Source organism: Delphinapterus leucas, chromosome X, assembly GCF_059928025.1.
Source record: "Delphinapterus leucas isolate spDelLeu-1000000601 "Yukka" chromosome X, BTC_Dleu_Yukka2, whole genome shotgun sequence".
NCBI lineage: Eukaryota > Metazoa > Chordata > Mammalia > Artiodactyla > Monodontidae > Delphinapterus > Delphinapterus leucas.
This window is the reverse complement of record NC_143150.1, coordinates 101,321,239-101,333,517: the sequence shown is the minus strand read 5'-3', so window position 1 is coordinate 101,333,517 and position 12,279 is coordinate 101,321,239. Positions and strand designations below refer to the sequence as shown.

Sequence of the window (12,279 nt, the reverse complement as noted above, 5' to 3'; positions counted from 1 at the left end):
TGTGGAAAGAGATGGTATCAACCGTGCCCAATGTGACAGAGATACACAGAGATACAAAGTTAATGACTTTGGTGATGGCTGTGAATTGGTCAGTGATCTGTGGTATCTGACAGGGAGAGATTCAAAAGGATTGCATTTATGCCAGAGAGGGATAAATGCGGGATGGAGAGAAGTTGCAACAGTGAATTCAAATTAGTCTGGAAAGTGAAGTTTTATGAGGGAGGATATTCATTTCAGCAAAGAAGTGGAGTTTTGCTGAGATACTTTACTTTGTAGGGAATTGGGTTATTAGGATGGGGATGAAGTTGGCTGTTGGACTTGGGGGGATGGGATGAGTTAGAAAAGAATCTCAGAATTCTAGAACTAGAGGTGACCATGTAAATCATTGGTGATATGGAAATATCAGTAAGTGATTTTTGGGGTCAATTCATGCAGTTGTTTTCCATCTTTGTTGCTTCCTGGAGACAATGAATTAGGTTGCACATATGCTATTCTACTTTGCAGATTCAGACAGACAGAAGGACACGACAGTCTCTGGCACATACGTGAAAGGAACTGCTCTTAGTCCTTTGTATTTTAATTATTATGTGATTTTATAAAATTTCTGTTTATATAAACATTTAGGAGAAAAATAAAATATGTAGAATTCTAATTAAAATATGTATGTATAATTCATTATCTTGTAGAGTGAGTTTGCGAGATCGTCCAGACATATTCTTGAATATCAAAGCTCATGTTGTTGAGCAGATTATTGAATTGTTAAACATGAGTAATGATAAAAAGTTGGAAAGCATAAGCTTTGGTCCTGTTTTCTTTGGAATGTCAAAGATTGAACATGCACTTCTATACAATAATAGCCCAGAACCTATAAATTGGGTAGCCATAATGCAAGATGATTCTGTTGGAGAAGAATTGGTAAGTAAGTAGTGCAACTTACTAATAACCAACAAGCTGTTTAAGTTTTCTAAATATGTTTTAACATGAAGATAGATATGATTTCATTTCATGTGTCTCCAAGGGTGACCTAAAAAAGTTCAGTAAATTCAGCTGACATTGAGAGTAATCTATATCTGTTCTTATCCATTTTTCAATAGTTCTTTTAATTTTATGAGGTGCCTTGATCAAATTTATGTATGAACATACATATTCTCTATATCTAGACTCTGGAATTTCAATAATTATTTTATGACCTCATCTTAAAATATTTTATTTTGTGTTTTGCCTGAATATTCTTTTATTTCTGATTTTATATTACAGGGTACAAATATTCAACAAAGAACAGATGTTGCTTTAAATAATCTAACCTACTTAAGGAAAATAAAGAACATAGATATTACCACATTTATCTCCTATGTTCCTAATGAAGGGAGGTTACAGCCTTATCAAAAGATTTTAATTACATTTTGTTTCAGCCCAAAGTAAGCAAAAATTAATTCCAACATGATGTTACTTATTAATGGAAAGTATATTAACCATACATTCATCAGATTGATTTTAATAGTAAAACTTGGTGGGCTTCCCTGGTGGTGCAGTGGTTGAGAATCTGCCCGCCAATACAGGGGACACGGGTTAGAGCCCTGGTCCGGGAAGATCCCACATGCCACGGAGCAGCGAGGCCGCCACAGCTGCTGAGCCTGTGCTCTAGAGCCTGTGAGCCACAACTACTGAGCCCGTGTGCCACAACTGCTGAAGCCCGCGTGCCTAGAGCCTGTACTGTGCAACAGGAGAGGCCACCGCAATGCGAAGCCCACACACCACAATGAAGAGTAGCACCTGCTCGCCGCAACCAGAGAAAGCCCGTGTACAGCAACGAAGACCCAACACAGCCAAAAATAGATAAATAAAATAAATAAATTTAATAATAATAAAAAAAAAACTTGGCAGAAGGCACAAATTGGGTTTTTCTTATTATGGTTCTAAATATTTCTAACCTGGTTAATATTATTTCCAATATTTAAAAATGTTTCTAAATACTTCATTTTAAATTAAAAATCTCTCCAGACCTTGTGGAAATGAGGTGATGGAAGTTTTGGGTTGCTTTGGATTTTGGCTGCAAACCAATCTGTTCAACCAAGACCTTGTTGTCCCTGCAGAAATAGTCAGGTGATGGCCAGGGGCATGCAGTATGTTCTAGATGCCTCCAAAGAGGATGCAGTTGCTCCTGCCAGGGCCAAATGCTTACTGAGTATCAGGAATATTAAGCCTATAGCAGCTGCTGGGATCAACCACACTTGCTTGCTGAAACTCATACAGACGTTTAGGACTTTTGCCAATGTATATTTTTCCCTGTACTTGGTTTGATTATTTAGTTTGAAAATATATTTGGCAATGCTGTTTTAAATATATAGTAGCAATTTCAGCTACACTTGAGAGGTTGCAGTGTGTGACAATAACCGATCCAATTGTCAGTATGCTTACCCTTGTTTGTAAGAAGGCAATGTTTAATGTACTTCTCTCTGTGGCAACAGGGTCACTTGGTGATACCAACTGTCCGATGAAGACTGAGTTGTGGTTTAATTTAAGGAGGGTAGTAAATCAAGTAATTGTTCTATTTGTACAACCTATAATTGCCTTATTAAACATCTCTTCATGCAGGAAACTTCTTTGGTGAATCTGTAAGAGTCTGTTTAATACACAATCTTTGAAATTCTAAATATTCTTTTCATGGCAACATGTTCATTTTATTTGAGAGTCTAGCATGAACACATAGGAATAAATATGATTTGTAGTCTTAGTTAAAGATGTTCTCACTATGCTATTTTGTTACCTGTGTAATATTTCACATCAGCCTTTTGTGTGTATGTTTGAGTATCCGCTGCTAAAAAGCTGAGCTCTAGGTAAGGCAAGTAAAGATTGCTAGTGCACAAGCCTGTGATGTAACCCATCTCTGTCTTTGGTCCTACTTCCCTTCTTCTCATCTTTCCTTTGCTTTTCTCCTCTGCCAAGATTAGGCTGTTACCAAATCTTATTCTCCAAATTACTTGTTCTCCTCTAGCAAGAATGTGGCTAGCAATATGTGCCTAGTCCATGGGAGGAGACAGGTACGTACGAGAGGTTTGCAGTTTCACCCTGGTGTAAGAAGGACTATTGTAGAGAATTGAACAGAGACCTTAGCTAGCAATGAAGTTTGCCTGGAAGGAAAATCCTTTACATAGAAAGTGGCGTTGCAGGCAAGACCTTGACAACTTAGTATATTTAAATTCCTCTTATCTTACAAATATCATCATGAAGTCATTTTTTGGATCTTCACATAATATGAGTATCATCTTCTTCTTGGCAAGTCTCAATGTCTTGTGCAGTAATTTTGGAAAATGGATCACAGTCACCTTTTTATTCCTGAATTTCGTCTGTTTGCATAGATTTAAGTATTGGGTTGAAATTCCCTTTTGAGAGATAATAAAGTTATCATCTTTGCTTTAGAAATAACTGACTGTGATTTTTTACAGGCTAATCATTAATGGTCAAAAGGATGATCCTTCACACAGGCAAGACTATGCTCTCTTTTTGAGATTTGAGTGTAGGAAGTAAAGATGGATTTTTGAGAGATGATAACAATAAAACCATCAAAAGTAAATACGAAATGAACATTATCATCAAATGTATAGCTGTTTATTGTTTAAAAGTTTGGACAGCAATATTTGTAGAGGCAGTTTAATAAAAATATATAATTCTGGACTAGAATAAAAATGCAAACATTCGAGAGACCTTAACATGTCTTCTGTGGCACGTTGAGAAAAGTCAGCCTCAGCATCATTTACATGATAATTTTCCAAGTTAGAATTTAGATGACTTTATTATTTTATTTTATTATTATTTTTTAAAATTATTTATTTATTTAGTTAGTTTTGGCTGCATTGGGTCTTGGTTGCTGCACACGGGCTTCCTCTAGTTGCAGCGAGCGGGGGCTACTCTTCGTTGCTGTGCACGGGCTTCTCATTGCGGTGGCTTCTCTTGTTGCGGAGCATGGGCTCTAGGTGCACGGGCTTCAGTAGCTGTGGCACATGGGCTCAATAGTTGTGGCTTGCAGGCTCTAGAGTGCAGGCTCAGTAGTTGTGACGCATGGGCTTAGTTGCTCTGCGACTTACGGGATCTTCCCGGACCAGGGCTCGAACCCGTGTCCCCTGCATTGGCAGGCAGATTCTTAACCACTTAACCAGGGAAGTCCCAACTTTATTATTTTAAAATAACATTAGATAAACATGATGATGTAGAGTTAAGGGAATAAAAAAAGAAAACACACAAAAAAAACCCTGCTTTCTTTTCTTTGTAAGCCTAGGTTATCTCTTAGAGATTAATATGGGAACAAATGACCTATTTCATCTTTACCAAACCTTTTGCTCTCTTAGAAGCTATATAAAGAGACAGTCACTTTATTTACTAGTCACCCTATTTACTAGAGCTCTAGTAAATAGAGCGTAATATCCTGCTATAGGATATTGATAAGTGCGTGTGCTTTGCAGGCCACACGTAAAGATGCAAGGCACTTTTTACATTTTTGGGTAACGTTGGATGCGTTGCAGTGAGGAAAATGGAACTGGTCTTCAGTTTAGCAAGAAAGATCAAAGAGAAAAATATAGGCAGAAGACAGATGAAATCCAGAAAGATGAGCCATGGTAAGTCAAGAGTCTAGAAGGTTTACATGTTGGTACAAGTGATGTAATTGAGCAGAGTTGAACTGTGTTCCTAGGGCAGAAATTGATTGCTCTGTTACTGTTTATGCCGTGGTTCGTGATATGGAGCTCTGTCTGCTGATCATAGACAGAACATTTATTCTAGGCTTGCAAGTTAATCTAGTTTTCAATGGCTAGAGATACAGATGCTAGGTTTTCCTTAGAGTCTAGGATTGGCTAGTAAGACCAAGAGTGAAGAAATATAAACTCTGTTTATGGGATTCTAGTTACATTGCTTTCTCTGCAAAACAGTTCTTTCACTCAATTAGAGCTCACAATTCATAGGTACTAGCTTCTTTCTAGTATCTCCTAAACTTCATATTTATGTTATTGCTCAGCTTATATTCCATCATCCATTATTTTAATCACCTTTTCCCAAGTATATGTAAATCTCTTGGCTCAACTCCCATTTTGGATGAGTGGAAAACCTCTAATCTGATTAAATTCAACTCTTAGCCTACTCTAGCGCTGCACCTGGGAAGCTAATTGCGCTGGCGAAAAACACAAAACCAGGCTGTGAGGTTTCACTTTATATCTATAACCACTAATCCCAACTGAGTCCTGGTGTTTGCCATTCCTGCTGTGTTCCTGCATGCATTCACTTTCTTTCGATTTGAGATTAGTGTCACACAGCTTCTCTTCTCCCCTCAAAACTCCAGTCCTTCCTCCTTCATCTTCACTCTAAGGTTACAAATATATTAAGTGACCTATTAAGACATTTCCACTTGGATGTCTACTAGACATCTCAAACTTAACATGTCCAAAAAAAGAACTATTGGTTTCCCTATAACCTATCCCTCCTGAAGTCTTTCCTGTCTCAAGAAATGAAAATTCCATCACTTCAATTGCTTATGCCAAAAACCTTAGCATTATCATTTATCATGTTCAATCTCCTATTCTACATGCAATCCGTCAGCAAATTTTGTTAACTGTACCCTCAAAAGTATATCTTAAGTCTGATCATTTCTCACCATTCTTCTACTGCTCTTCCGCAGCCATACTTCGTTCCTGGGGGTTTTTTTTGAGCATGCCAAGCCATTCCTAACTTAGAGTCTCTGTACTTGCTGTTTTCTCTGTTTAGAATACACTTTTTTTCTGGATTTTTCACATGATTTTCTTCCAGAGTCCCTTATATCTTTGCTCACACGTCTCCCTATCAGAGAGGTCTTTTGGGACTTCCCCATATCAATGAGCAGCCCCAAGACATTGTACGCTGTCTTACTCTACCTTATCTATTTATTTTATTGTCAGTGTCACCTCACTAGAATGTAAAACCCATGAGAGCAAGGACATTGTCTGTTTTATTCACTGCTGTACCCCCAAGGCCTAGAAAAGTCCCTGGCACAAAGAAGGCCCTGGCACTCAATAACTTTGTTGAATGAAAGATTGAATGAGCTACCCATGTCTCATCAAGTCTTTCAGATGACACTATTTGGACTGAGCAAATATATCCTGGAGTCCCAAAACACTTTTAATGTTAAAAAGCTATTATTGCTTTTACAGGTGATCGATTTCAGAAAGTGGAATTAGCCCTGACAGGCTCAGGACTTCCTGTCTTATTACAGTTTGATCCGGGAAGGGTCCTTAATTTTGCACCTTGTTTCATGCGTGGACGTTCAGAGATTCAGTGTATTATGCAAAATCGATCCAAATCACTTCCTGTGATGTACCGCTTTAAAAAAACTGCACATTTTAAAGTTGATCCTCAAAAGGGCAAGATAGATGAAGGATGTATGCAGGTAAGATAATCATTCTGTGCTTTCACATGCTTTAAATATTTTAAGGTTGGCTAAAAAACCATGCAGAGGATTAAAAGCTACATTTGTTGTACCAGTGCTTATAAATTTTCTCTCTTTTGTGACCTAGTTATGAATACTTTTGTATTGGTACCTATACAATACCCATAATTATTTGTTAAGTGCCTTTCATATGCCAGGAAAACCACTTGACACCGTAGGGAATGTAAAGTACAAAACATAGTTACTGCTTCTAAGGATTTTTTTTTTTTTCTGAGAGAATATTTATTTACCTATGTGCCCAGGAGGTTGGCCCCTAAACTTAAATATCCAGCATGGAGCTTTGGCCCTCCCACACGAGGGTGGATGCAGGAATGGGTCCTGGAGCCCTTGTCTAGGGCAGTAGAACCCAGGAACCAGAGATGGGATGCACCTGAGCCAGCGGCTGCTGATAGCAGCAAAAGGTGAAAAGGAGGTGGGAACCAGGAACTCATCCCAACCGCAGAGCTGCCGAAGGTTGGTCAAGCTTGGGTTCACACATGTGGGAGAATTGGAAGTCCAGTGCCATGTGCAAAGGCTGGAACCCAGGTGTCCGCCCCAGTGCCAGCTAACTCAAGACAGGAGAGAGGGGGTGGTGGCAGTTTTGCCACCAAGAGGCCCAGGTCTTAACACTCCTGTGAGGTGAGGTGGTAGGGGGGAAAGCGGGCACTATAGTCTGAGTACTTGCTTACTTGCTGAGGGATGCATCCCCCAAGGCCAGCTCTTCAGAGGCTGGTGTGGAAGGCGCCCTGCAACCACTGGTCATGGGCATAGTGCCTCTGGGGCACAGTGAAGGGTGGCAGGTTGAGGGGCAGGCTGGTATCAGGAGGCTCGTCGTCGTCAGATAGGCCAGTGTCGGGTGGGTAGGAGCTGAGTGTAGGGAGGGCCAGTCTTGTCACAGGTGCTTTCAATAGTTCAGGATTGACTCGTACAGCGCCCCCAGCTGGCACAGCAGGGACGCGTCCGCCCACCGCCGCCTAAGGCAGCGCGGCAGGCGGGGTCAAGGTGGGCGGCGTACAGGGGCTGGTCCCGGACGCCGGAGGCTTGGGCCCGCTGGTTGCGGCTGCGGCTGCGTGGGCTGTGGATGCGCCCCAGCTCCGGCCACGAGCCCTGCGCGGTGAGCAAACCTATGAGGCCGCGCGGTAGCCTGGCCCGGACGCAGCTCGCGCCGACCGGCGCCTCGGCCAGGAGCAGCCCGTCATGGCCCGGCGGATGAACTTCTATGCCGCCTCCTTCCCTCCAGCGCTCCGCCAGGTAAGAATTTTTTAATGCATTAAGGAAGCGTAAGACATACAAACAGGTAGGGTTCAAGAATGCAAGGTATCTTAAAACAGATCTGTAACAAGGTGATACAGAAACTCCAGCCAGGTAGAAAGGTCTTCCATCATAGTAACATATGAGCCAGACCTTGAAGGTTCAGTAGAATTTTCTAATTGGAAACAGATGATAACTTAATTGACCGAGGCCTTGTACTGCTGGTGCAGAGCAGAAAAGTTGAATGACGAAGCACACCTGTGAGCACCAGGCCAGCTTATGGATGTCAGAGTCTGCTTTGCTCTTTCTCACTACTCAGACAGCTCTTTCCCAGATCCTCTAAACCAGGGGTTGGCGGACTATGGTCCACAGGCAGCCTGCCGCCTGTTTCTTTTTGTTGTTGTTGTTGTTTATTTTAAGTAAACTGCTATTGGAACGTAGCCCCTCTTATTTGTTGCCTATTGTCTATAGATGCTTTAATGCTACAGGGGCAGAGTTGAATAGTTGTGAGAGTTGTATGGTTTCATAAAGCCTAAAATATTTACTGTCTGGTAATTAACAGAAAAAGTTTGCTGAGCCTTGCTCTAAACAGTAGCAAACATGAGTGCCTTCAGTTTCACCTCAGGTTCTTATGTTATCATCTTTCCTCCAATGCATAGTGATATGGTTCATAAAGTTATTGATGGAAGCTTTCTCCCAGTTGCAGTTAAGAAATGTTGTATACATGTTTAAATGCATGCAATTCATATGTATAACTCTTCCTGCTTCATTAGAATGACACTCCTCCCACAGTTTTAATAGAGCTAATTAGTCTTCACAGAATAACAAGTGTTAACCACTTTATGCAAAACGCTTTCTTTTTAATGGTTTCTTAGACTTTAGTCTAAGTCTCTTAGTCCTACCAGCATAATTCATTTTCTCCAGTAACCTGCATATCTTTCAAAACATAGCTGATTTTCTCTGATCAGAGAAACTGACAAGGATCACAGGAATCTGGTCAATTTCTCTTAGCAGTCAGCTCCAAGTGTTAACGACTTTGAAAGACACGATTACCAATTTCCTACAGAAGCTCTTCACACCAGGATAAGAGAGTGGAGGCGGAAGTTGAGAAAGAAAGTGGTGAGAGGAGCAAAATGAGTGAAAGACTGAAAATAGCAGTGCTACAGAAAAGATGGGAAATAATAGCACAAAGGAAACAAAGGTTAAGGTGAATTTATAATGTGGAAGGATATGTCCTACATCCTTTGTGTTGCTTTACTTTTGCTAGCTAAAATGTTTCAGAACCTGTTGTGGCATCCAACCTCAATTTGATTAGCATTATCTTAAGAAAGGGCTAAGTACCCAGGAAACAAGAGAAAATTTACAGCATGAAATATATAGTGGAAAATGATAGCAATAGGATGTTTTTTAATATACGGTAGGCATAAAATTAGTAACAGTAGATTAGGGATGGGCTGTTCCTAGTGGTTATGTTGAGAAAATGTGTAGAATGGCCAACAATTTAAGTGGACATGATATGAAAAGGTTAATTCAGTTTGAGTGTAGAGGGGGAGTCTGAGTGTTTAGAGAAGATACATGGGTGACAGCTGATAAATATGTGGCTGAGCAGATAATGAATCACTGTTGAGAAAGGAACATTTAAAGAGGGTATAATAAAGGGTCTTTCCTTTCATTATTAAATGAAAACTGTTCTGTTCACAAAGGTTTTTAATTTCTGTAATGCAAGACAGACCTGAAGTATATTTGCCACTTAAATTTAGGTCATCATATAATCTTTTGGGCATAAAAAGAAATATATACTTTTGTGCATCTCTGAAACCAATTTGGGAATTTCACATTGAGAGGGGCTCCTGGGAACACCATATGCTATATAAAATTTTCAAACTCAAAAAAGAACCCCATAAGGGACTTCCCTGGTGGTCCAGTGGTTAAGAGTCTGTGCTTCCACTGCAGGGGACATGGGTTCAATCCCTGGTCGGGGAACTAAGATATCCTGCATGCTGCGTGGCTTGGCCCAAAAAAACCCAAAATACCAAAAAACCAAAAACAAAACCCCCATAGCTGATAGTTAATTTCTTAACATAAATTTTAGCCCTCTACATTTCTGGATTTCTTGAGCACTTGTAAGTTTCAAATTACTAAAAAGTGAATGTAGGGAATGTGGGGGACACTGGAGAAGTATGACTTCCACAGGCTGGTCAAATAGCCTTTGAGTATTTGGAAGTGTGGTAAGATTATTCTTTTCTTTTAATACCAGCTTTATTGGAGCATAATTCACACACCATAAAATTTACACATTTAAAGTATACAATTCAGTGGTAATTAGTATATTCACAGAATTGTGTGGCTATCAGCACGAATTCCACAACATTCTCATCACTCCAAAAAGAAACACAATGTCCATTAGTGGTCACTCCCCTTGCTCCCCATTTCTTAGCCCCTGGTAACCACTAATCTATTTTCTATCCCTCTAAATTCCCCTGTTCTTGACATGGCATATAAATACAATCATATAATATGTGGACTTTGGTTTCTTTGATTTAGCATAATATCTTCAATATTCGTCAATGTTGAAATAGGTCTCATTACCTCATTCCTTTTTATGGCCAAATTATATTCCATGGTATGGCTATACTACCTTTTGTTTATCCATTCATCAGTTGATGGCCATTTGCATTTGTTCCACCTTTTGGCTGTTGTGAAGAATGCTGCTATAAACATTCATGTAGAAGTTTTTGTATGGGTAAGTTTCCTTATGTATGTATGTATGTAGTTTTTACTATAGAAAAAGTTACGTAATAAAACAAAAGGAAACTTTAGAACTTCTAATACAGATCAAGGTGCTCTGAAGGGATGTGGCAGTAAATACATAGATTATAATTGCCCCACACTTCCCCAGTCTTATCCTCAACATTTTTTTTTTTGTCCTCAGCTTTATTGAGGTATAATTGACAAATAGGAATTGTATATATTTAAGGTGTACAACTGTTTGGATATATGTGTACATTGTGTAATGATCACCACAATCAAGCTAACTAACATATTCATCACCTCACATTGTTAGCTTGTTTTTAACCTCTTACCAAATTGCAGGTATACAATATAGTATTGTTAACTATAGTCATCATGCTCTACATTAGATCTGCAAAATTTACTCATCTATTTTTTTTTTTCTTTTTTTTTTTTCCGGTACGCGGGCCTCTCACTGTTGTGGCCTCTCCCGTTGCGGAGCACAGGCTCCGGACACGCAGGCCCAGTGGCCATGGCTCACCGGCCCAGCCACTCTGCGGCATGTGGGATCTTCCCGGACCAGGGAACGAACCCGTGTCCCCTGTATCAGCAGGCGGACTCTCAACCACTGCGCCACTAGGGAAGCCCTACTCATCTTGAGTAACTGAAACTTTGTACTCTTTTGACCAACATCTCCCAATTTCCACCCCCTCCCTGCCCCAGCAGCCACCATTCTACTCTCTCCTTCTATGAGTTTGACTATTTTAGATTCCACGTATATGCCACATATAAAATTCATGTACTATTTGTCTTCCTGTGTCTGGCTTGTTTCACTGAGCATAATATCCTCCAGGTTCATCCATGTTGTCACAAATGGCAGGATTTCCTTCTTTTTTAAGGCGGAATAATATTCCATTGTGTGTGTACTATATTATTTGTATTCATTAATTGGTGAACATTGAGATTGTTTTTGACTCTTGGCTATGGCAAATAATGCTGCAATGAACATGAGAATGCAGATACATCTTGGAGATACTGATTTCATTTCCTTTGGTTATATACTCAAAAGGGGGATTGCTGGATCATAAGGTAGTTCTATTTCTAATCTTTTGAGGAGCCTTCATGCTATTTTACCTAATTGCTGTATCAGTTTACATTCCCAACAACAGAAAATAAGAGGTTCCCTTTTCTCCGTAATCTCACCAACCTTTGTTATCTTACTTTTTCGATAAATGACCATTTCAACAGGTGTGAAGTAATAGCTCATTGAGGTTTTGATTTGCATTTCCCTGATGCTTAGTAATGTTGAGCACCTTTTCATATACTGTTTGTCATTCATATGTCTTCTTCAGAGAAATGTCTATTCAGGTCCTCTGCCCACTTTTTTTTTAGTAGATTTTTTTTTTAACATCTTTATTGGAGTATAATTGCTTTACAATGGTGTGTTAGTTTCTGCTTTATAACAAAGTGAATCAGCTATACATATACACATACCCCATATCTCTTCGCTCTTGCATCTCCCTCCTACCCCCCCATCCCACCTAGATGGTCACAAACCACCAAGCTGATCTCCCTGTGCTATGCGGCTGCTTCCCACTAGCTATCGATTTTATATTTGGTTTTACTATATTTACGTTTGGTAGTGTATATATGTCCATGCCACACTCTCACTTTGTCCCAGATTACCCTTCCCCATCCCTGTGTCCTCAAGTCCTCAAGTCCATTCTGTAGTAGGTCTGCGTCTTTATTCCCATCCTGACCCTAGGTCCTTCATAACCATTTTATTTTATTTTTTTTAGATTCCATATATATGTGTTAGCATACGGTATTTGTTTCGCTCTTTCTGACTT

The 12,279-nt window shown here is 39.8% G+C and overlaps 1 protein-coding gene across 1 annotated transcript in view; it reads left to right on the top strand.

Moving 5' to 3' along the window:
- CFAP47 (cilia and flagella associated protein 47) overlaps positions 1-12,279 on the top strand; it is a 546,463-nt gene that overhangs the window by 15,289 nt on the left and 518,895 nt on the right. Inside the window, 5 exon segments of the mRNA XM_089904937.1 lie at positions 687-915; positions 1,258-1,418; positions 3,447-3,515; positions 3,517-3,569; positions 6,174-6,409. Coding sequence (XP_089761063.1) covers positions 687-915; positions 1,258-1,418; positions 3,447-3,515; positions 3,517-3,569; positions 6,174-6,409 — 748 coding nt within the window.